This window comes from Cornus florida, unplaced genomic scaffold, assembly GCF_030987335.1.
Source record: "Cornus florida cultivar Cherokee Brave unplaced genomic scaffold, ASM3098733v1 CherokeeBrave_3.0.0_Hap2_Chr06, whole genome shotgun sequence".
In the NCBI taxonomy this organism is placed as follows: domain Eukaryota; kingdom Viridiplantae; phylum Streptophyta; class Magnoliopsida; order Cornales; family Cornaceae; genus Cornus; species Cornus florida.
The window spans coordinates 106,730,957-106,756,721 of NW_026775576.1; the positions used below are offsets into that span (position 1 = coordinate 106,730,957).

Sequence of the window (25,765 nt, forward strand, 5' to 3'; positions counted from 1 at the left end):
TATTTTTCAAAACGTCCCCTCATGTGTGATCTTTTTTTGATCTAACATGTACTTTTTCAATTTAATCATTTACTTCAAAAATTTAAGATGTTAAAGAGAGTGTAATTTTAAAAGGTAGAACAATAAGTATTTTATTATTCTAATTAGCCTACAGTTTTTATTTTTTATTATTTATTTATTTTTATTATTATAACAACATGAAGAATTCACGTGTCAAATGCAATCATTTTTGTAGAACAATGCTGTATTTGATAATGAATTTTTTGCTCAACTCCCATCTAACAAAGTGGCTATCATTTTTGTAAACTAATACTAATATTCTTGTACTTGGTAATGAATTTTTTGCTCCACTCCCCCTTTGAGTGTCCACCAAAGAATTTTAGTAACAGTAGATAAATAAATAATGAACACACAAGTTACTAATAAGATCCATAGACTCTTTTATCATTTTTGGTGTTTAGAAAATATTAATTGAATTTTTTTAAAATATTTTGTCGGTTAATAGAAACAGACCATGAAATTAATTCTTTTACATTGCTTCCTTGTATCAGAATAAGATATTCAAGTAAACCACAAAGACGCTTTTCTTCATACAGAGTATAATCAACATCAATGTGCGAGGGCTGCCAATTCACAGCCACCAACTATTAGAAAAGGATGAGGTATTTGTTCAAACTCCGACCCTTAAATTCAATTTGTGTCTCCAAGTTTCAAACTTTTGGTCTTTCATCTCTCTCTAAAGCATCTAAACTTCACAATTCCAAGAAAAGTGGAGAAACACACCAGAAAAACCAGACAGAAACCCAAAACTTCGATTCACTATTCCATGACATCACTGAGATTTTAGGGGCTGGAAACCTTATGCTGGATGACAGATCATCTGCGTTTTCAGTATCTAAAGAAACCCATTTAAAGGATACCGAGGAAAAGGAAGAATACCCATGTTGCGTGCAACGTGTTTGTGAGAATGCCAAGGATAATGTGGAGCTAGGGAAGGCCGATGCATTAGTTTTGGAAGCCACCCAGTTGAAAAATATGGGTGTAAGTGATGTTAGTCCAATAGTTCATAAGGTTACAGAGATTGTACGTGCAGAAGATTCTGCAGTTTCCATGGAGGTACGGTTAGGAAGTGCGGGTTTTGAGTTTGATACTGAGATTGTTGACAAAGTGTTGAAGAGGTGCTTTAAAGTGCCACATTTAGCTTTGAAGTTCTTCAATTGGGTGAAGCTCAACAAAGGGTTTTGTCTTTGCAGGTGCAAAATTTCACTCAACCAATAATGATTGAGAAAAATAAAACAACACACTCAAAAAACAATAAGAATAAATAAGAACAGTGTATAGAGAAGCGTAGAATTACTTGATCCTTTTATTGGAGGTCTGAGCCCCTATTTATACATAAAAGGGTGGTCGAATTAAGGTAGGACTCGCATTGCTTGTCCTCCAATTCTTCCTATACAGAGTTTCTTTACAAATAGAGCTTTTCCCTTGTATAACTTTCTATACGTATTACTTGCCTTGTATAGAACTTCCTATCTCAGAATTTTCCTTCTACAGTAAATCCTTCAACTGGTAGGACTTGTGCATTATTGAATAACTGGGCTGAACATATTTTGATCCGGCTGGGCTTGAGTAACGGACCGGATGTTAAATATTAACAAGTTGGGCTGATGACCTCTTGATTCGGCCTTGATGAAGGTTAGAGGACAAATAACGATGGTCTTGGGCTGTAAATACCCTCAATTTGGGCTTGAGCATGATGGGCCTTATATGTCCTTGGAATATAGATATGTGTAGTGGTGACGTGTGCGCTTTTTATTGGAGGGAGTTTTTTTCCCTCCACACTTTGCCCCAAATTTCATTTTTAATTGAGTGACGGCTCCTATTAAAGAGGGAATTGAAACCGGTTTTTTACTTTGCTTCAGAATCGGTTCGAGGTCTTTCATTATTACTCTGTCATACAAGATTTTGCAAGAGTTACATTCGCCCTTGCTGCACTTCTGCGTTCTTCATTCCATCGCTTTGTTAGGTTAGTTTCGCATCTTTCTCTTCAATCTTTCATTATGAGTACTTCATCTACTCCCGAACGTATAGACATTGGGGATTCTGAATCCACACCTTTATCTTCCCCCGTTCGCATTAGGGCTCCCCCTCCTAGGGTTTCTACAGATCGTCTTTCGTTGAATCCGTTAGGTACTTCCCCCCTTCCAGCCGAGACATCCACCTCAGGCTCTGATTATGTTCTTACTCATGAAGAGAGGAAAGCAACCATCTCTATTCGCCGCATCAAGTTCTCTATTGCTTCGGTAATGGAAGAATTTGATATTCCTGAGGGAGTAGAACTTGCAGAATATCCCGAGGGTGCCGATTTTACCTCCGGCGAGGGAATTGAGGAGAATGAATTGCTTCTTTCGGTAGGGCATCTTAACGCCCTCCGATTCCCTCTTCATCCCTTCTATCATTTAGTTTTCAACAAGGTAGGTCTTGCCCCCCTTCAGGTAAATCCTAATTTCTTTCGCATCCTTTCGGCACTGTTGGTGCGCCGGAAATTAGAGGCTTTGGATTTGACCCTTGCCGACCTTCTGCTTACTTACAATATATCTAAGCATGGGACCGAGCCTGGTCGCTTCTTTTTTACCTCTCCCCTTCATTAGAGGATATGCACGAACCTTCCTTCATCCGAAAAGAAATGGAAAGAAAAGATGGTTATAGTTAAAGGAAAATGGTTCGTGTCCCAATCAATTACGCTCCCCATCCCGCGCAAGTTCGGGAAATTAGGTATAGAATATTTAACCTCCCTTCATACCAAGTGTTCTGGCTGTTTTCCTTGCCAAGTCTTAATGTTTCACCGTATTTATGAGTTTCTTAGTGTTTTTTCAGCTACATTCCCATCCTCCGCAGCAAGGAACAGACTTTCTTTTCTTGAGGAACGAGTCTGGAGTGACCCCTCGCCTATCGAGGACCTGCTAACTTCTTCAAACCTCAAGGACATTGCCTCCAGTGCTGTTGCTGCAGACCTCGTGGATCTGTCTCTACCATCCTTTGACAGTTTCCCCATGACTGAGGAGGAGATACGGAGGGCTGAGGCGTTAAAAAAGAAAGCCGAAGATGCCCAACCCTTGGTCGTTATTAGATCTACTGAGGATGAGGTGGAGGCTGAGGAACCACCAATGAAGAAATCTCGCCTCAACCGCCCATCCTCTGGCAAGGGCAAGGTCCCTTCTAAAAGCAGAGGGAAAAAGGCTGGAGAGGCCGAACCTGAAGATGAAGTCAGGGCCTTTGTTCTGGCTGAGACTGGGGCTCCTGAGACTCCTTCCTTCTCTAGGGCTGATAAGTCAGTCCTGCACTCAGGGGATTCTGTGATTACAGACCCTTCAGCTGCACTGGCGGTGGCTCGAGGGATGTGGCTCCCAAAGGACGAGGAAACCATCAGCCAAATGGGGTTGGAACAACTACTCCCCTCTGCCCCGGTCCGGGCCATAGAGGTTCACATTACTCCTTCAGAATTATATTACTCTTGCTTGTTTATGTTTCCATTTATGCTCATATTTGTTCCTCTGTTATCCAGAGTCTATACCACACCATGGCCCTCTGCGCCACTGCTGAAGCCCAATCCCTGTCCATCAAGAAGCTGGAAAAGGATCTTGACAATGCAGAGAAGAGAGCCACCACCGCCTCTACCAATCTGAAGATAGCTTCTGAAGCCAAGGATGCGTATAAGAGGCAGTTGTCAGCCTCTGAGGCTAAGGTGGATTCTCTTCAGGCCGAAGTTCAACGCCTGACCGAGGCTCTTACTACTTGCTTCAAGGCGGGGAAGCAAATGCAGGGGCGCTACTCCTGTCTGGCACACCTGGCTAGTGCTAAAGCGTTCCGGTCTGGCTATAATCAGGGCTCAGGCCCTAGGACGATGGATCCGGACGCTTTTGACAAGCAGGTGGGGGTGCACTTCCCATATGATGAAGGGCCAGAGGCTTTGGAAGCTGAAATCCGCTTTGCTGAGATGGTGAAGGCGCATCTAAAGGGTACTCCTAGCTCTTCTGCCCCTGCGGCTTCAATTCCTCCTACCCCAAGTCCTACTGTAGTGGATGCCTTTGAATCTACTCCCTTCGATCCGAAGAGGAAGTAGAACCATGTATTTTGTTTTTATGGACAGCATGTTTGGGATAATGAATATAATTTTTTGTTTTAGGCTTTCAATACCTGATTTGTTTTTGCTGTATGCTTTTGATACTGTTCATATTTTTCTGACTGGTAATGTGCTTAAACAAAACACATTGTCTTTATGCTTCGGATTTATGCTATCCAAGAAAAAACAAGAATGGTGGGAAGAAGGAGATCCTTTTAACAGTTTAGTTGATATCTCAGGATGGTTCATATGGACAATGATTTCACTGTTAAGTGAACTCTCCTTACCTTTTACTTGCCTGCAGCAGACGTATACATACTCTTTCCTTCTCGTGTGTTCCTGATGTGGGGTGGATCATGATGAACTTATGATATATCCACATCCACAGGGTATTAAACACTTGGATTCCGGAGGAAAGAGTTCTGATCTGGGCACCAGAGGTCTGAAGCAAATTATTCCTCGGCACTGAGTGTGGAGGAATATTGTTGAATAGGACACTTAGGGTCCGAAGCTGTCCCGGACACTTAGGATCCGAGGCGAATTAAACACTCCCTGGCGCGGAGCCGGAGGGGAGGTTTTGCCAAGCCGGACACTTGGGGTCTGAGGCGAGATTTTTGCCGAGCCGAACACTTAGGGTCCGAGGCGAGATTTTTGCCGAGCCGAACACTTAGAGTCCGAGGCGAATTAAACACTCCCTGGCGCCGAGCCGGAGGGGAGGTTTTGCCGAGCCGGACACTTAGGGTTCGAGGCGAGATTTTTGCCGAGCCGAACACTTAGGGTCCGAGGCGAGATTTTTGCCGAGCCGAACACTTATGGTCCGAGGCGAATAGCCTACTCCCCGGCGCTGAGCCGGAGGGGAGGTTTAAATGAATTACTTCCCGGCGCTGAGCCTGAGGGGAGGTTTTGCCGAGCCGGACACTTAGGGTCCGAGGCGAGATTTTTGCCGAACCGAACACTTAGGGTCCGAGGCGAAATGAACTACCCCCCGGCGCTGAGCCTGAGGGGAAGTTTGTTTATATTTTTTCCCAAACAACTTATCATGAGGCCGAGGATTCAAAAATGATAAGAGGCCAAGAAAGCGAGTAACAATGGCTGTGAAGTTTCCTATTTGTTGACTTTGGAGACTTTCCTCCTCCACTGATACTTCCTTCTTGGTAACCAAATGTTGTGAACCACGTATATATGAACCGTATTTCTTTTCTATTTCTATCCGATGTGGGATATAGACTAAATTTTGTCAAAAAGGTCGGTGTAAGGAATGCCTCTGGTATCGAGCTTGACAGCCTTAAATACCAGTGGGCCCTCCTTACACCGTAATTAACTATTTGAATATTCCCATATATAACAGAATGTAGCACATACTTTTTTGTCGATGTAGGATAGAAAGTTTTAAGCACAGGCCATAACTCATGTTTTTTGTGTTTTTTTTTTTTTTTTTTTTTTTTTTTGTAAAGATCATTGTGACGAATTTTGTAAAAATCATTGTGACGAATGCTTTTTAGCAGCTTGCTTGGCATGCATAAAAATTGCCTAATGCGATGCATGCATAAAAGTTGCATAATCATAGAGTAGTATGGCCCCCCATTTTTATAAAAAGAAACAAAAATAGAGGAGAGTTGTACTGAATATAGAAGCAAAATAAAGAAAAGTTTGGCTGACTGTGGACATATTCAGCCTTATTTGTGAAGAATTTGTAGCAAAATTGACAAACTTAACTAATGGAAATACCTTTTCAGGTGTATTGCGTTCCAAGGACGCGCAATGGGACGTCCGCCTGCTTCGGCCAAACGATATGCTCCTTTCCCCACTACTTCGGTAACCCTGTAGGGTCCGGTCCAATTAGGTTCCAGTTTCTTTACATGAGCTGTCTCTTGCTTCAAAACCCAATCGCCTACCACAAAGCCCCTGAATCTGACGCGTTTGTTATAATTGTTACACACCTGCTGTTGGTATGCCGCGAGCCGAATTGCTGCTGCATCTCTCCTTTCGTCCACAAGATCAAGGCTATGTTCGAGTTGTTGCTCATTGTTCCCTTCCAGTACCAAGGATGTCCGAAGGGTTGGGATTATGGACTCGGTAGGAATGACAGCTTCGGATCCATATGCCATAGCAAATGGGCTTTCTCCCGTGGGTCGTCTTGGAGTGGTTCGATAGGCCCAGAGCACTTGAGGGAGATTCTCGTACCACTTTGTCTTCAATTTCTCCAATTTTTTCTTTAAGCACCCGAATATCGTGCGGTTAGTTATTTCAGCTTGCCCATTGCCTTATGGATGACTAACTGCAGCCAATTTTTGCAGGATTCCATGTTCGCTAAAGAACTTTCTTGTACTTCTGTTATCGAGGTTCTTACCATTGTCCATTACGATGACTTTTGGTACCCCAAACCGGCAAATAATGTTGCTCCAAATGAAATGCTTTACTTCTTCGTGGGTGACGCTAGAGAAGGCTTCAGCTTCCACCCACTTGGTGAAGTAATCCGTAGCCAGAAGCACATGCTCCTTTTTTTCCATGGTTTTGGGTAACGGTCCTACTATATCAATCCCCCATTGGGCGAACGGCCATAGATTAGCCATGGCGTGCAAACCTTCGGCAGGTTAATGCTTTATTGGACCATGGCGCTGACACTTGTCACATCTTCTTGAGTATTCCTCGGCATTCCGAGCCAAGTATGGCCAAAAATAACCCTGGGTTAGAATTTTATGTGCAAGGGATCTTCCTCCCGAGTGGTTTCCACAATCTCCTTCATGAATTTGTTTTAGAATTATGAGAGCCTCAGTAGGGGTTAAACACTTGAGATAAGGACCGGAGAATGACCTTCGGTACAACTGGTTATTGATGATTGCGTACTTAGCCGCGGTAAGCCTAAGCTTCCTTGCCTCAGCTTTTTGATTTGGGAGAACTCCTTCCTTGAGGTAGGCCTCGATTGGATCAATCCAGCAGGGCTCGTGTGGAACTTCCTGGATCACCATCACCTCTTGCCGGGGATTAATGCTGGGTTCTTCGAGAACATTGATTGGAACAAGCCGAATTAACTCTTCGTCTGAAGATGATGCGGCTGCGGCCAATCGATCTGCTTCGGCATTTTCATCTCGTGGTACCTGATGGAACTCGATTTGATCGAACTCCCGGATAGCACTCTCTACAGCATCTTTGTATGACTTCATACGTTCCTCCTTGGGAGAATAGTGCCCTGTCACTTGATTGATCACAAGCTGTGAGTCACTAAAAACTTTTAAACACCGTACCTGTAGCTGTTTAGCTAGCCGAAGTCCGGCGAGCAACGCCTCATACTCGGCCTCGTTATTAGTAGATGGGAAATCTAGCAAAATTGACTGCTGCAGCTTGGTACCCTCGGGTGTTGTGATGTCAATCCCGACCCCTGCCCTTTTTTGGTTGGAAGAGCCATCAACCCGTAACTCCCAGTACGGCTCTTGAAGTGTCGGTTCCTCAGGTTGATCTTCGTACTCTAGTAGGAAATCCGCTATTGACTGCCCCTTGTGAGATATCTTCGGTGCATAGGTGATGTCAAAAGAGCTAAGTTCAATAGCCCATTTTGTAATTCGACCAGACAGGTCTGGTTTAGCTAGGATAGCCCGTATAGGGTGATTTGTAAGTACCACTATGCTGTGAGACTCGAAGTAATGTCGAAGTTTCCTCTTGGCATAAATTAACGCCAGGATTACCTTTTCCGTCTTGCTGTACCGTGTCTCGGCATCCGTCATCGTTTTGCTTGTGTAAAAGATTGGGTGCTGAACCTTACCTCCTTCTTTGATCAACACTGCGCTTGTTGCTACAGCTGATACTGCCAGGTACAGGATGAGAGTGTCTCCGGGCGTTGGAGCAGAAAGGATTGGGGGTTTTGTCGTGTAGCTTTTCAATTGATTGAGAGCTTTCTGCTGCTGAGGTCCCCACATATCTTTATTTTTGGATCGAATAGCATCAAAGAAAGGTTTATACTTATCAGATAATCGGGATATGAACCGGCTGAGAGCCGTAATTCGGCCGGTTAGAACTTGCACTTCCCTGCGGGTTTTTGGCTCCTGGTTCTGTATGAGTGCCTTTGCCTGAGCTGGGCTTACTTCTATTCCTCTTTTATTTACGACGTGCCCGAGGAACTGTCCTGACGAGACGGCGAAGGAGCACTTAGTGGGGTTCAGCTTCATATTGTACCTCTTGAGAGTATCAAAGACCTCCTGGAGGTGCTTCGGGTGGTCCTCTTTCCGTATACTTTTGACCACCATATCATCGATATAGGCTTCAACTGTATTCCCTAGCAGATTATTGAAAATTTTATTGACAAGTCGCTGGTAGGTGGCTCCGGCATTCTTTAGACCGAAGGGCATCACTCTGTAGCAGTAAGTGCCCGTCTCTGTGATGAAAGCGGTTTTCTCCTCATCTTCAGGATTCATGGGAATCTGATTATAGCCGGAGTATGCATCGAGGAATGTAAGCCTCTCATAACCTGTCGTAGCATCCACCATTTGATCAATCTTGGGCAGAGGGAAGCTATCTTTTGGGCAAGCTTTGTTAAGGTTGGTATAATCTACGCATACCCTTCATTTCCCATTCTTCTTTTGAACGACTACTACATTTGAGAGCCATTGTGGGTATTGCACCTCTCGAATGAATCCTGCTTGTAATAGTTTATTTACTTCCTCGGCTATTATGCGATTCCGTTCAGGTGCGAACCGTCGGTGCCTCTGCTTGACTGGCCTGAATTCTGGGTTAACCCTCAAACTATGGCATGAGACTATAAGATCGATTCCCACCATGTCCGAGTGATCCCAGGCAAAGACATCCGAATTGCACCAAATGACCCTGATCAATGCTTCCTTCTCTTCGGCTGTGCAAGATGAGCCAATGCAGGTGACCTTCTGAGGGTCTCCGAGGACTACCTCTATTGCTTTGAGGGACTCCTCGGTAGGTGCTTCAGCCTCGGCTTCTTCCTCTGCCTTGAGATACTTGGGCAGAGGATATTGTAACTGCTATTTGATTGCGCCTTTGGGATTCGCCTCTAACTGAGGTGATTTCGACGCCTTCTTTGCTTCATGTAGCGTTAGCATGTAACATTCTTTTGCAGCCACCTGGTCTCCCCAGAGGTCGATGACTTCCCTGCCATCTGGGGATAAACATCTCATTACTTGATGAAGGGTAGAGGGGACTCCGTTCATACGATGGATCCAACCTCTCCCCATAATGAGGTTATAAGATGGATGAATCTCCGTCACGACAAAGTTCTCCTTCAGAGTCCTCTTTGCTGCAGTAACGGATAGATCGATCACCCCAAGCGAATTCACCTTAGTACCATCAAATCCCATTAGGGGGCTGGAAGTTGGCCTGATGGACGATGGTGAAACCCCCAACTGATCAAAAGCTGTTTTTGTAATGATGTTGGCGCTACTTCCCGGATCTATCAGCACCCTCCTGATCATATAATTCGCTACCAGGAGGCTAATGACCAAGGGGTCCTCATGCGGGCGCTGGACTTTAGACAGATCATTGTTACCGAATCCAATGTTGATGCTGCCTGGTGCAACTGTGTTTACCGAAGACAATCTTCGTAACTTATGAGCCTCTCTCAGCCTGGATCTGTACAACTCTTCAGACTCTTCATCATCCTCTGACCTTCCGTGGATTGCATGGATAACCTTTACCTGACCGCCCTCTACCCGTCGAGGGTTAACCTCCCGAGGTTTTACGTACTCCTTCGTGGCGAGATACTCCACCAACTCTCCTCTCGCTATCATGCTTTCTACCTGTCGCTGAAGGGACCTGCAGTCATTGGTGGTATGCCCATAGTCTTTATGGTAGACACAATGTTTGTTTTTGTCCCTCTGCTCCAAGGGTTGTTTCATGGGCTGAGGTGTTGCGAACCTCGTCTTATTCTCTTAGAATAGGCGCGCTAAGGTAGTACGGAGAGGGGTAAGCCTGTCCTCTGTCCTTCGCCTCTTCTCAGGCGCTTGGGTGACTTGTGTGGCGGTATGAGGAACCTTCTGCATCCTTGTGCTCCCAGCTTTCTCTCGAGACTTGTTTTCCACTGTCACGAGGGTAGCGTGCTGTGCACGGTGGGCTACATTTTCCTCCAACCGAATGTAGATTTGTGCCCTAGCGTTCAAAGTCTGCATATCCGGAGGGGAATATTTGACCAAGGATGTGTGAAACTTGGTTCCCTGGATCATTGCCAACTTAAATGTTTCGATTGCCGTGGCAGGGTGGCAATCTGCTATCTCCGAGGCCTCCATGTTAAACCTGGATAAGAAATCTTGCAGAGTTTCTCCCTTCCTTTGCCTTATGGTGAAAAGGCTGGCGATACTTTTCTTCTGCTTCTTATTTCCGCAATACTGGGCTAAGAACATAGTGCACAAGGTCTCATAATCAGGGATAGACTTGTGTGGCCGATTCCTGAACCATTCTAACGCTGTACCGGTTAAACTGGTAGGAAAAACCTTACACATCCACGGATCGTTATGATCGTCCAATGCCATCTTTTGCGCATAATGATCGAGATGTCGAGAGGGGTCTCCTGCCCCATCGAACTGGGTGAAGGATGGCATAGTGAACTTCTTTGGTCTCTCCACAAGGTACACATCGTCAGCAAAGGGGGTCTTGACCAAGGAGTTCTTGTGCTCTCTAGCCATCTCGGCTGGTGTCTGAACTCTTAATAGCTTCTTTTCGTCGAAGGCATCTTGTACGCGTGCGCCGTCTGGAACGCCATTGGACTATACCGTAAGCCTATGGCTGGACTCGGCCTGTTCGTCCTGTGTGCGGCACGGGAGATTATCCAAAGCAACCGCCTCGGACCTCGTCCCTTGCTTTTGCTGAACCTCATTAGGTCGAGCCCCGTTGGGTGGTGTCCCGTTGGCCGGAGGCTCGTGAACTGGAGGTAAATTCTAGGTGGGGGGGTGGTGCTGCAGCATCGCCTGGTGGTGGTTGTGGCGTTAGCCTGGCCATTGCCGTGTGCAGCGTATGAGTCTGCTGCTGAAGCGCAGCTATTTGGGCGACGCTCGTATCGTTTGCTTGCCGGAGTGTCTCAAATTGGTACAAGAACTCCTCTCGCATCTTTTGCATCAATTCTATCTGTTGATTCATTGCTGACTCTCCGTTTGACATTCCAGATACGACTAAGGATTTGATTTGAAGAACAAGTGGGAGTATATTTTTATACGTTTCCCACAGACGGCGCCAAAGTGTAGGTGCAAAATTTCGCTCAACCAATAATGATTGAGAAAAATAAAACAACACACTCAAAAAACAATAAGAATAAATAAGAACAGTGTATAGAGAAGCGTAGAATTGCTTGATCCTTTTATTGGAAGTCTGAGCCCCTATATATACATAAAAGGGTGGTTGAATTAAGGTAGGACTCGCATTGCTTGTCCTCCAATTCTTCCTATACAGAGTTTCTTTACAAATAGAGCTTTTCCCTTGTATAACTTTCTATACGTATTACTTGCCTTGTACAGAACTTCCTATCTCAGAATTTTCGTTCTACAGTAAATCCTTCAACTGGTAGGACTTGTGCATTCTTGAATAACTGGGCTGAACATATTTTGATCCGGCTGGGCTTGAGTAATGGACCGGATGTTAAATATTAACAAGTTGGGCTGATGACCTCTTGATTCGGCCTTGATGGAGGTTGGAGGACAAATAACGATGGTTTTGGGCTGTAAATACCCTCAATTTGGGCTTGAGCATGATGGGCCTTATATGTCCTTGGAATGTAGATATGTGTAGTGGTGACGTGTGCGCTTTTTATTGGAGGGAGTTTTTTTCCCTCCACAGTCTTACAACAGAAGCTTTCAATACCATGATTTACATTGCTGTGGAAGCAAAGGATTTTGGGCTGGTTGAAGAATTGGTAGAGGAGATGGAAAAGAACTCGTGTGAGAAGGATATCAAGACATGGACCATTCTCATATCATATTTTGGAAATGCAAAGTTAGTTGGAAAGGCCTTGTTAATCTTTGAGAAGATGCGGAGATCTGGTTTTGAGCCTGATGAGGTGACTTACAAACTGATGATCCGTTTACTTTGTACTGCTGAAAAGGCCGAAATTGCAATGGAGTTCTACAGGGAGATGATCCATAAGAACATGGGGCTCAATATGAGATTGTATATATTACTATTGAGGTCCTTAGCAAAATCAGGAGATATTGCCTCAGTTCAATTTGTTGCAAATCAGATGATAGAGGTTTTTAAGATTCCGGAACATGATGTATATGCTTCTGTCTTGAAGAGCTTTTGCATTGCTGGGAGAATTAGAGAAGCCTTAGAACTGATTCGCTACCTGAACGATAAAAATATAATCCTTGACCCTGGAAATTTCGAAACATTGGTGAAAGGACTGTGTAGGGCTGACAGGATTGCTGATGCTCTGGAAATTATTGATGTCATGAAGAAAAAGACTGCTGTTGATGGGAATATATATCGAATTGTTATTAATGGCTACTTGCGGAGAAATGATATTGATAAGGCATTTGATATGTTTCAAAGCATAAAAGAATCTGGGCAATTACCTGCAACTTCCACTTATACTGAGCTGATGCAACATCTTTTCAGGTTGAATGAGTACCAAAAAGCCTGCAAGCTATATGACGAGATGCTGGAGAAAGGAGTTAAGCTAGATAGCGTGGCTATTACTGCTATGGTTGCTGGTCATATTTGCCAAAACTGTATTCCTGAAGCTTGGGAAGTGTTCAACAGTATGGAGGAAAAAGGCATCAAGGTGACGCGGAAATCTTATTCCATATTCATCAAGGAGCTTTGTAAAATTTCAAGGACGGACGAGATTTTCAAGGTTTTGGATAAAATGCTGGCCTCCAAAATAACTATTGGAGAAAATATTTTCCATTTAATTAAATCCTATTTTGAGAAAAAAGGAGAAATGGAGATGATAGACAAAGTAAAGCAGATGCGGAGAGCCTGTAAACATAACCCACAAGAAGGTGAGGTTTTTAGAAAGGATGTATCAATTGGAGGGGAATTAAATACAGAGTTGAGCTCTAACCGAATAGAGCCAAGGAGGGTGGATTTTCAGGTGGTGGAGCCGCTTTCAAAACCTTATAGGAAGCAGGATCTGGAAGAAATTTGTAGAATTTTGTCTTCATCAAGGGGCTGGTGCTTAATTCAGGAAGCATTGGAGAAATGCACCATTCAGTTCACACCTGAACTTGTTGTGGAGATTTTGCGAAATTGCAGTCTGCATGGTCATTCTGCATTATGTTTTTTCTCATGGTTAGGAGAGCAAGCTGGTTATAGCCACACTACAGAAACTTATAACATGGCCATCAAAATAGCTGGACGCGGGAAGGATTTTAAACACATGAGAAGCCTGTTCTATGAAATGAGAAGAAAAGGTTGCTTATATACATCAGACACATGGACAATCATGATAATGCAATATGGTCGAATAGGTATGACAGAAATTGCTCTGAGGAATTTCAAAGAAATGAAAGATAGTGGTTGTAAACCAAATAGCAGTACATACAAATGTTTGATCATCTCTCTTTGTGGTAGAAAAGGAAGGAAGGTAGAGGAAGGCATTAAAATGTTCCAGGAGATGATTCAAATGGGTTGTATTCCTGATAAAGAATTGGTTGAAACTTATTTCGACTGTTTATGTGAAGTTGGTAAGCTGTCGGATGCTAGAAGGTGCACTGAATCTCTTCGTAAAGTAGGTTTCACAATTCCACTAAGTTATTCCTTGTACATTAGAGCTCTTTGTCGTGCAGGGAGATTGGAAGAAGCTTTATCATTGTTAGACGAGGTTGGGCCAGAACGATCTTCCGTGGAACGGTACGTTTCTGGAAGCCTTGTTCACGGACTGCTAAAAAAGGGGCGGTTGGAAGAGGCTTTGGCTAAGGTGGAATCTATGAAGCAGGTAGGCATCTCTCCAACAGTGCATGTCTATACATCCATAATAGGTCATTTTTTGAAGGAGAAACAAGTAAGCAAGGCTCTGGAAATTTTTGAGAAAATGAAAGGGGAGGGTTGCAAACCAACAATTGTTACTTATTCAGTATTGATATGTGGGTATGTGATCCTTGGGAAGATTGTTGATGCTTGGAATGTTTTCCAGCACATAAAACTTAAGGGACCAGTTCCTGATTTTAAGACTTACTCCATGTTCATTTCATGTCTAAGTGGGGTTGGTAAGTCTGAAGAAGCACTGCAACTTATTTCTGAAATGTTGGACAGTGGTATTATTCCTAGTAGTGTTAATTTTCAAACTGTTTTTTATGGGCTAAACAGAGAAGGCAAGCAAGATTTAGCTCATACTGTGTTACAAAAAAAGTGGGCTCTTGCAAGTAGAAGGAAGTTTTCGACCTGAGTTTTGTCCATATTATTGGTATTAGTTTTGTATCATTTGTCTCATGTAAATTATCAGAGTTTTCTTCCCTATTATCATGAATGAGGTTCATGCTTGTGATGGCAATTGATTTGATAATAATAGTATGGTTTCTGCTAAAAACTATTAAGTTGTGTACCAATTTGTATCTAGTTGACAAACTCTGGTTTTTTTTGGATGTAAATTATATGCCACCTGATTTTGTAACCATGGAATCACTAGTTTTATACTCCGTATCTGTTACTTGTTCAGCAATTAGATAAATTTCATGTCAGTAGTAATCTTATCTCATGTCAGTAATAATTTTGTTACATTAATGATCACACCTCCTGTCACCAATAATTTTGTTTTGGACATTGTCATTATTTTAATATCTCAACTTTGATTATTTTAATACATATATGCGTGTGTTGGGATATATACCTTGCGAGTAAAGGTCACTTGGCAATTGGCATTACATTTGATAATTCCTTTAAGCAGCATAAAAATGATATTATTGAGTTAGGCTTCTAAAGCATTTGGGTTGCTTTTGAAATATCATGGCTCACGGGACGTAATTGGATTGTAACTCTGAGAAAGGACAAAATTGCCTAGGGTTTCATTAAGAGTATATGTCTCTACAAAGAGTACAACCTAGTACAAGCCCCTCCATATCTTCAACCCCTTCTTCAGTCCAACGATTGGTTGATCATCTAGCTTTTGATGGCTAGCTTGATCATTGTACCAGTAGAATAATGTATCCAAAGTTGAGATTTCGGATAGACAGACGCACCTATTCAATAAGAATCAAACCCCTATAATACTGTACTCATTTCCCAGTGATGAGCTTGCTACACTATATGCAAATTTTTGTTTCTGAATGATCAAAAATCACTAAGACTGTAACCTAATGGTACTCACTAGTCACCACTTCTTCACCTTCCGAAATACATGGTCAAGGGTTTATATCCACGTAGGGGCAATACCAAGAAATAAAAATTATCGACTGCACCACCAAGGTCTTCAAGTGGTATCTCCTGTCATGGTCTACCAAGTTCACTACATATGACTTCATGTTGTCAAATGGTTACATATGACTATAACCAAAATGACAAGTGTAAAAGTAAGAAATGCCATATAGTATATATGGCAATGTTTTATTCATTCCCCAAAATTGCAGCAAATGCCACCTTCTCAAGAATACATAAGATTAGTAAGTACTGAGTGTTCCCATAGGCACGTCTTATAACAGCTAGAATGAGAGGCATTGTCATTTTCGCCAACGAAGTACCCAAGGTCAGCCGGGTCTTTGATTGATATCTTCCAACCAGATAAATTTTCCTAAGATAGTCCTCCATTGTTGTCTGGCTTAGCCAAAGCTATTCTGGAAAGAAACAATAGGTCCACCATCAGTCATTGCACAAACGAAGAAGAGAAAAATGACTGACTATGTGACGACCAAATTGTATTAACTGTCAGCTGCATAAAGGGAGTGCACCGCTTTACAATCTGCTAAGCCTCACAATGTTAGATCAGTGCTGCACATTTGAATGTGCTAAGGGAAGTGAATTAATTCCCAGAACTCCACAATTAACCAATAATGCACACAACTTTTAAATCAAAGGTACAAGGACTTAGTGCACCAGGATAGGAGAAAAGAAAATATAAGAAGATTAAAAAATCTGAATTAATTAAAAATGACTCTGCCAGTGTTAATAATCTAAAAATAGACAAACCAATGAATAAAGGCCATCATGCACACAGTATTTATATAAGCAAATCAATAAAGGAATGCAAAGACAGCAGTTGGCTTGCAGATAGGTGCATGCTCATACAAACTTTTTCAAGGGCTGTAGATATTATTGCAAATTTTATATATGTGGTCAATTCAGATGCCTATAGGCCTGTATTAGAACCAAGTGATCCACCGTCCATGGATTTTTGGCCTACATTCTAAATGGGGTCCATAGTTCCTTTGATTATCCAATCATGGATTCTCAATCTGTCCAAAGTTGTTAATTTGGAAGGTGATTTAACATTGGAATGCACTGAACCCAAATGCTTCATGCAGTATTCAATTCATTATGGAAACCGCAATGCAGTATGTTCAACTTATGGAGAATACCGAGGCTAAAACTGTAACCCAGAGAGAGGAGATGTTGTCTTTTTTTTTTTCTTCTTCTTTTTGTTTTGCGGGTGGGGCGGAGAGGAACAGTCAAGTGCACTGTAATATGTTGTTGTATTGACTTGTCCAGGTCATAAACCACCACTCCAGAAGTTAAAAATTGCAGATCCAAACCCTGCAACTGCCCTTAAACCTCCACGGGAAAAATGATTAAAAGAACAGAGATATGTTATGCAGATGGAGGGATTGCCATTGTAACCAAGGAAAGGGGACAACTGGGCATTAAATATCACAGTCTATTTGAGAAATAAGAGCCTCAGACAATAAACTAATTAAATTCACAAATTTGTACTTCTCACATCACATAGAAACAGTACATACCCAAGCACTGTCAGACGCAATTAAGCTTGAAACTGAGTATATGAGATCAAAAAAGACCGCCGGCTAAGTTGCAGAAGTTGACACTAGGTCATCACGAACCTGAAGATGGTAAAAGAAAAGCTCTGTCAGAACTTCTAGAGTTATTCTGTCCAGTAAACATAAAATTCAACACATAGAAATTGATGTCAGTCCAAATTCTAAATGACATAAAAATGTATTAAGATGTTGTTTCATCTGCAAATTCAGAGGTGTGCACATGACCCCTTCAAGTTCAAAACATAGAATGTGGGACAACTATATCCTGACTTCTGAATTCATTCTATAACATGCAAACATCTAGAGATCTTAACCCAACAATTTGATTTAAATATTTCCATAGATGAAAAGAACTAATGTAATTGTTTACACAAGTCTACCTGGCTCATTCAACCGAACTTCAACCTAGGACCCACCTCATACTATGCAAATATTGTCCGCTTTGCACCTTCTTGGCGCTCACATTGCCTGGGGAGAGAGAAGTTACTAACACTTATAAGGGGGATGATTCTACCTATGTAGATAAGTTCTAAAAAGCGTGAGCATGCAAAGCGGACAATATATGCACAGTATGAGACGGGTCTTGAAAGATGGAATCAGAGCCAATCCCCAACTCAAACGTGGGAAGAACATGCACAAGGCCATAAGGATCATGCTAGCAAGTATGCTGGGTTCCAAGAGGAGGTGATTGGTGATTTCTCACATTGCTTGGGGGGAGGAGTTGTTGGCACTTATAAAGGGGATGCCTCTGACTTGTGTAGACGCGTTTTAAAACCGTTTGTGCCAAAAGGGTCCAAAGCAACCACTATCTACATAGTGTGAGGCGGCACCTCAAATGAACCTAACAATTGGATCTATATCTTTCCCATAGATGATAAGAACAAATTTTACATGAGGACAACACTTGTCCAGCTGTCCAGATCACTACTGTTAATAGAAAAAGCCATTGCCCAGTGTGTTCCCTATTAACCAAGGGAGTTGGGAGGGCTAGATTGGTAGATTGGTAGATGTATGCTTGGCGGTCAAACTTTTTTACCAACTGCACCAAGCAATGGCCTCTATCTTGAATATATTAGCAAAACCTAAATCATTTTTATATAAGAGTAGTTTAAGAAAAAGTCATAGTAAATAATAACCCTGTAAGTAAGCACATGTGACATTAAAATTGTTAAGAAAATTTTGAAGTTCCACGTCTTCAGAACATATTATGGTACCAAATTTTTTCAACAGAATCATATTAAGCATATTTTTTATATACAGTTATTGGATGGCGTGCCTGCATCAGAGCTTCTTAACAATTTCTTCATTTACACGTCTGTAGTAAGTCATCCTCTGGATGGAACTCAGGGCTTCTTCATATTTTCGGCTTTGAAATGCACTTGCAAAGGACTCAGACCAATATGCCAGTTTCTCTTGTATCTGGGAAAAAAGGAAATTAAAATAAAGAATTATTTCCATGCATCTCAGAATAAGGGCCCGTTTGGGAAGTGTAGTGTGATGTAGTGTACTGCTCTAGTCTAGAACAGAACAAGTGTTTTGTAATGTGATGTTCTGAAAGGAGAACAAAACATGTATGGTGTTCCAAATTTGCTCTGAGAATTTTGGAATAAAAACATGGTAGAACATGTTTGGTAATGTATATTGTTCTAAGAAATATGAGAACAAAACATGTTTGGAAGAATAAAAGTGTAACCAAAATCACTAAAAAAAAAATCATGAAATATATTTTTTTTTTAAGTGACAAATTCCAAAACTATAAGTTACCAAAAAAAATTATTGGGTTTCCTTTATTAAAAAATTACCAATAAAAACCTGTAAATATTACCAATAAATTTCATTGCATGAAATTAGTACGAGTGTTGGGTTTTTTTTATTAAAAAATTACCAATAAAAACCTGTAAATAAAAAATTTGCTTCTTCAGTACCTTTTTACTAAAAATAGAAAAACAAATTTAATCATATATTATATTATCTAATAATAAGTCACAATTATTTTCTTTCTCCATTTAAATTTAAATTTTTTAAATTTCAGATAGACAAATATAAAAAATGAGGATTCAAGCTATTTTGATATATATATATATATATATATAGAAAAACAAATTTTATCATATATTATATTATATAACAATAAGTCATATATTATATTATCTAACAATTTTTTTAAAATTTCAGATTATATATATATATATATATATATATATATATATATATATATAGCAGGTGAAAAAATTGCAAGAGATTTGAGAATTTGGATCAAACAAAAATTCAGTTAAAAAAACGCAGATGTGGGGTTCGTCGGAATCGGTAGACGAGAGCGCACAAGAGCTCGCCGGAGTGACAGATCTACGCGCCGGAGTGACAGATCTACGCGCCAAAGCTTTGGGTTCGCCGGAAAACGCAGAGGTGGGGTTCGCTGGAAAACACAGAGCTGAGATAGTTCTTGAAAGAGAGAGAGGGGGGCAAGTTCACAGATTTGCTAGATTTTGTAGTTTGCAATTGCAGAGAGGGGGCAACTTCAGAATTGAGAACGAGAATAGAGATGGAGGTGGGTTTCGAACTTCTGATTCTTGTAGATTTTGTAGCTTGCAGTTGCAGAGAGAGAGAGAGGGCAAATCAGAGTGTTTTTTCAGAAATTAGGGCAAGTTCACAGTTGAGAACGAGAATAGAGATGGAGGCAAGTTCACAATTAGGGCAATGTTCCACCGATTCTTAAATATGTGTTCTCAGAATTCTTGCACTTTGGGCTGTTGTTCTCCTTTCTATAGTGAATAGTGGGCCGACTGAAATTTGGGAACACTTTGCAACACGAATTTTTTGTTCCAGAAATTGGCCCAAAATCAGAAATTGTTCTTGCACTGTTGGACACAATACAGCCCATACCAAACAAGTTGGTGTCCTCAATAGTGTCCATTTGCGCTGTAGGGAAGGGCATAGAACAAGATAGAGCATCCCCCAAACAGGCCCGAAGTGACACATCAAGATGATATTCAAGTGTGTTATTTTTTGGCAACCCTAGCCTGGTTATGCCCTTAACCCAAAATCTATCTTGCTTAGATGATACAAAATATCAATCAACGGCCTCTCCTAACACATCCACCATTTGGAAAGCTGAGAAAATGTGATGGCTTCAGGAAATTTAAAACCAGTCGGTCTGTAACTCAGCATATGAGCCATGTATATTGCTGTAACAAAGAATCCTGCCACGCTGAATTTATCACACACATTAAATGTGACCACTAATAGAGCAATCACACATACCTGGGCCTGGATCTTATTTAATGCCTGAGAGTCTGTGGCTTCTTCAACAGCTTCCCTAATTTCCAGAATCTGCAATGAAGTAAGTCTTATTATTCACATGGAAGTGAAGTTTTTTTGCAGACTTAAATTCAGAAACCTTAGCAAATTTAAACAGAAACCAAACCTCTCTTTTCAATATAGCTACCAGAAGAAATTTTAGGGCTGTGAAGTTCCATAAAAAAAGAACACCACCACCTCTGAATCTTGGAAGAGAGTCTTTTAAAGAGCTCTTTCTGGCTGTGAAGCATTTGAGAAAATTTAGTTCAAAGTTGGGACCGTTCACACTTTTCTTAGTCCCTTGGAATTCACATTTTTGGTTCCCAAATTCAGCGCTTCTCCATTAAATCTGACTTTTTTACCAATATATATATATATATATATATATATATTGAAAAAACTCCATGCTTCCAGAATTATATAATCATATTTATGGTGAATCAAAATCAAGACTTTTAGATTACTGAAAATTAGATCTCATACATTAACAACGAAATTTAGTTCAAAGTTGAACCATTCACACTCTTCTTAGTCCCTCTAAATTCACTCACATATTTTGTACCCAAATTCAGCGCTTCTCCATTAAATCTCACTTACTACCAATATGCATATATGGGTCAAGTGCAGAAAACACCCCTAATGTATACTCCGTGTAGCATTTTCACCCCCTATATGAAATAAAGTGCTAATAACCCCCTTATTTTTTTAACATTGTGCAGAATCACCCCTAAAACAGAAATCTGATATAAAATAATATTATAATGCCCGTTTTGCCCTTTTACAATTCCGAAAATACCCAAGGGGGTGTGTATGCTAATAATCTCATAGTATAGGGGTGTTATGTGCCCACTTTTAAGGATTTTTCTCACCTTTCCAAAAAAATAATAATAAATTTCTCTCTATATATTCCCCTTAAGAGTGTATTATCTCTCTCTGAGTTGAGAGTTATCCATTTCCTAGGACTTAATGCCACTCATAAGTTAGAAAGTTCTAATATATGTATTTCTTTTACCGGTGAAGTAGAGATAAAAAATTATATATCTAAAAAAAAAAAAAATAAAATAAAATAAAATGTTCTCACAGTTGTCAGATTAATAGATTAATGGAGAGTACATCACATGGAATGAAAACCTCAGTTCTTTTTATAATTAAAAAAAATATATATATATATATATATATATATATATATATGTTCCCAAATTTAAATATATAATTAAAAATATTAAATTAAAAATACTTATTCATTATATATATGTAATATACATTTAAGTAGCAGCAACACTGATCGGAGTACGAGTTTGAAGATATCATCAATATTGATCAGCGAAAGCATAATTCATTCCTTCTACATCATAATTTGATTTAAAGAAAAAGGGGTGAAGTGATCACACTTTGAAGGGGTCAAAACATTCGTAGAGTGTCGTTTGATCTACCAGCAATCCTTCTACAAAGATCAAGGATAAGCCTGAAGTCGAAAGCTGTTGGATGGGGTAGTCGCAAAGCCAGGAATTGTCAGCAATTGATTTTTGGTAAAACGATAGGGTGTGAGCCTGAGTCAAAGTGAGTTGTGCTTTGCTTCGAACATAGTAGATCGTTTTGCTCTGGACGGCGTAATCCACAAGGTTTTTCCCACAACGATTGGTCTCTGCCAATCGGGGTTTTCTTACTAAAAATCACGGTGTCATTTCTCAAACTTTATTTACTTTACTTGCACTTAATTTTTGCTTTGTGGGTTGTTTAATTTAGTTTTATTTCGATATATTTAATTTAAGCAAAAATCGGATAAAATAGCAAGTTGAACCTATTCACCCCTTCTAGGTTACTATTCCATATTATATTCCACAACCATTCCGCATTGTGCAACTCACAAAATGTGTATATAAGGGCAATTTCGGTAAACTCTACCTTAAATGTGTCAGGTTGGACCTATTTGCACAAATTGAAACTTTAGGGGTGTTTTTAGCACATGAAGGGTGTGAGACGCATTGTAAGCATACTATTGGGGTGTTTTCTGCACTTGACACACTTATATATATATATTGAAAAAACTCCATGCTTCCAGAATTATATAATCATATTTATGGTGATTCAAAATCATGCCTTTTAGATTACTGAAAAATAACTCTCGTATATTAACAATGAAAACTGTAGTTAACAGATTCTTACCAGGAAGCAATGAGACAATGATTAGATAACTAGCAGCAATCAGTTATTACAGGATTATTATACTATAGCATAACACCATTTCAGTGAAATAGTTACACTTATCAGCAATATATTTTTTTCCCATGGAGCACTAAATGCTTCCCATTTGCGTCATCCTTAGATGGCAATCAGTTTCCATAATGTTCTCCTGCAATTAAGCTAACAGCTCTATTTTTTTGTCTCTGTTACTTAACCAATTCACGGGTGAGAATGAATAATAAAACTCTCCACCTCAATTAAATTTCATTACTCAATTTAAAAACACCTTTATATCTATAAAAAAAAAAAAAAAAAAAAAAAAAATGTTAAGAAGCAAGTACCAAAATTTTATAATAAATACAGTAGTCATGAAAAAAATAAACCATAGAATATTAATACTCAAACATAGACTAAGTCTGTAAATTACCTCAGCTAACAACTCTATATCCGAAACTGTTTCTTCCTCGTCCACATCCACGCCTTCAAGCTTCAACTAAAAAAGCAAGAAAAAAAAAAAAAAAACAGTCAAATAACAATTCTCATTTATGTTTGTAGAGGAGGTTAAGATGGATGAGTGACTAGAGGTCACTAATAAAAGTGTGGGAGAAATTAGGAGTGGCGCCTATTGGTGATAAAATAAGAGAAAGTAGACTTAGGTGGTATGGAAAGGTCTTTAGATGCCCTGGTAATAAGAGTAAGACTAATTTGTATACGAGGTAAAAGACAGAGAGGGCGACCGAAATGAACAAGTGATGAAGTTATTAAAAATGATTTTTAAAAGTTTAAATGTTATAGGAGAGTACAAATAATCAATTACCACCTTTTTTTTTTGCCAAACTCTTTGAGTGAAATCACTCCCATGTAGATCCATCATTCCAAACAAGAAACACCATGATATTCTTCATGTTTCCAATCTAGAAATACTAATCCTTCTAATATATTGTCACAAACCCATAGGCTAGCTTCTCAGCCTTATATATCTTATATAGATTATCAAAAAATATGGAAATGATTGGACAACATGCTCTCCGTCTCGCTTTAGCCCTACAACCACTAACTTTTCAATCTTGGAAAACTCTGTGGTTAATATCTCCTTCCTTAAACCAAAATTCAGTATGCACTAAATCATCTACAGTTTTTTTATACATTAGCAGTGATATGATAGACATGACAGCAAGTGATTGAGTAAAAAACAACAAACTGATTCCTGTGATCTAGAATTCTATATGCAGGCTATATTTGAAGATCACAACAATTAATAGAAAATAGAAATCATATACACTTACAATGTATATCGCCCTTGACAACGGATTAGTCAGTGTGCGATATGCATCAATTACCCGAGCAGACTGTTCAGCAGCATACCCTCTTTCTTTCTAATGAAAAATACAAGAAAATCAACACATAATTATAAAATACTAAAATAGTTTATATTGATTAATTGGATTTATTACAAAACAAACCTCAGATTTTGAATGAACAAGATCAGGGTGCAATTTCTTCTGCCAGTCTTTGTATCTGCCCTCAAGATTTCTATCATCAATGTAATACTTTTTCTCCCTGTTAAGAATCAAAAGAATTGCTTAATGTATATGGGTTGCACTTGTTAAAAACAAGCAAATAAAGTTTTTTTGTATCTGTATTCTCCATTATTGCATTTCTATTCAAACCGGCACGTAGTCTGCTGTAAAAATTTTTTATTTTAAAATCACTGAAAGACATTGATTGTGTTGATAACTAGGTAGAGGAAGAAGAGAGGCAGGAACTATAAAGAACACATTTGAAGGAATGAATAGAATTCTTCCGTCATAAACGAAATCATTTTAAAGAGAGTTAGATGGGATAGAGAAAATCAGATAAAAGGGTCTTTGGCAGAACAAGATGAATGTGGGTAATTTGGTTATGTGAAGTATTAAGAAATTTATCATTGAGAACCTGGCTGAACAAACAGCTCCACTAAACTAGGCCTATGCAACTATTTAACATCATTTAGATTTCAATTCTTAAATTTCCATACCTACCTGGAAAATGGCAAATTCTCTGATCCAATTCAAGGTATACCTACCTGGAAAATGGCAAATTCTCTGATCCAATTCAAGGTAAAAGTCAGAGACTAGTTAACCGTGTCTAACAGCAACCCCAACATTAACATTAAATCACAATTACTGGTTTAGTTGAACTGTGTGTTTAGTTCTTCAGAGACCAAAAATATATATCTATTTTCTTATTTATTTATTAAACTCCCTTATTTATATTTCCCTTAGCTTTCTGAGCAACATAAAGATAATTTAAAAACAGGTAGATAATTTAAAAACAGATAAACTACGTACTAGTTGAATAAAAGACCTTTTTATATATATTTCACAATATTTATGCAATACAAACGCACTATGTGAAGGGTCACTGCTTGGAGCTGGTGCGACGGTATATGCGTGTGTTATGTGTGGGACTAGTTAGTGTTAATTAGTTGAATGATCATTTTGAAAAAAACACTTACAATCCGAATATCTGGAAGTAATCAACAGCGCGATCAACAGGTTGAATGCTTCGACAAGAGTCACAAAACAAAAACGGCACCACTTGAGGCACAGCATCACAGTTCCAGCACCTGGGAAGAACTCTCTCGGAGCAGAAATTTTTGCCGGAAAATTTGAGGTTTCCGAGAAACCAATACCTCTGGATTGGAAAAACCCTAGGGTCCTCTTCACTATGGAAAGAACGCGTGGAAGAAAAAGCAGTAGAAAATTGCGTCACATGAATGGAATTAATAGAGAAACGAGAGGTTGAAGGAAGTGCCCTGCGTAGAGCAGAGGAGAGAGTCGTCCATAATAACTTCTTCCTCCACATCTTCGATTCAAGAAAAATCAGATATAAATACAAATATATATAGAGAGAGAGAGAGGGAAATTAGTTTGTCGGTCAAGCAAGGTAGATTTGTTAAGATCGTGAACCGAGTGGAGCTGAAACTCCTCCACATATTTGAACTCGGCTCGGATTCAATTTGAGTTTGAGACGAGTTCGGTGTGAACCCGATTTGGATTAACTTCTTCATATTTACGGAGTACTATTTTTAAAATTGTAAGTTTTATTTTTATTAATATTGTGCATATATTGTTTTTGTAAAGTAAATGCTGTTGAGTGAGTGAAAGGGTGAAATAAAATCTTTAGTTCTCTCTTTTTGGAGCACAATGAAGCCGTAAATGCAACTAATGAGGAGAGTTTGACAGATTGAATATTGGAAATCTGGAAGGTATGCCCATGTTGATCCATTTTATGTAGGATCAGCATCCCC

General features: G+C 39.9%; 2 protein-coding genes across 3 annotated transcripts; one reads left to right on the forward strand and one right to left on the reverse strand.

The window, feature by feature from the left end:
• The first annotated feature begins 519 nt into the window (after window positions 1–519).
• LOC132313730 (putative pentatricopeptide repeat-containing protein At5g06400, mitochondrial) lies at window positions 520–14,594 on the forward strand. The gene is made up of 2 exons (XM_059812651.1): window positions 520–1,253; window positions 11,906–14,594. Exons 1-2 carry the CDS (start codon window positions 658–660, stop codon window positions 14,451–14,453), a joined length of 3,144 nt encoding a protein of 1,047 aa, XP_059668634.1. The 5' UTR covers window positions 520–657; the 3' UTR covers window positions 14,454–14,594.
• Window positions 14,595–15,439: 845 nt separating this feature from the next.
• On the reverse strand, window positions 15,440–25,468 carry LOC132313729 (iron-sulfur cluster co-chaperone protein HscB homolog). Of its 2 annotated transcripts, XM_059812649.1 has the most exons (8): window positions 24,971–25,462; window positions 23,937–24,033; window positions 23,760–23,849; window positions 22,901–22,966; window positions 20,254–20,322; window positions 18,269–18,411; window positions 16,957–17,055; window positions 15,440–15,834 (listed from the first exon to the last, which is right to left on the reverse strand). In XM_059812649.1, the coding sequence occupies exons 1-6, from the start codon at window positions 25,318–25,320 to the stop codon at window positions 18,274–18,276; spliced, it is 810 nt and encodes a 269-aa protein (XP_059668632.1). In that variant the 5' UTR covers window positions 25,321–25,462; the 3' UTR covers window positions 15,440–15,834; window positions 16,957–17,055; window positions 18,269–18,273. The 2 variants fall into 2 exon arrangements, with proteins under 2 accessions (XP_059668632.1, XP_059668633.1); XM_059812650.1 differs by lacking the exon at window positions 18,269–18,411 and having other exon boundaries at window positions 24,971–25,468.
• Between the last annotated feature and the right edge of the window lie 297 nt (window positions 25,469–25,765).

Excerpts from the sequence above, each read along its gene's own strand:
- LOC132313730 (XM_059812651.1), top strand. The coding sequence starts at position 658 with ATGAGGTATTTGTTCAAACTCCGACCCTTAAATTCAATTTGTGTCTCC. Across the intron at positions 1,254-11,905 it reads AAAGGGTTTTGTCTTTGCAG|TCTTACAACAGAAGCTTTCA; the intron begins GTGCAAAATTTC and ends TTCCCTCCACAG.
- LOC132313729 (XM_059812649.1), bottom strand. The coding sequence starts at position 25,320 with ATGTGGAGGAAGAAGTTATTATGGACGACTCTCTCCTCTGCTCTACGC. Across the intron at positions 24,034-24,970 it reads TACTTCCAGATATTCGGATT|GGAGAAAAAGTATTACATTG; the intron begins GTAAGTGTTTTT and ends GATTCTTAACAG. Across the intron at positions 20,323-22,900 it reads ATATAGAGTTGTTAGCTGAG|ATTCTGGAAATTAGGGAAGC; the intron begins GTAATTTACAGA and ends ACTTCATTGCAG.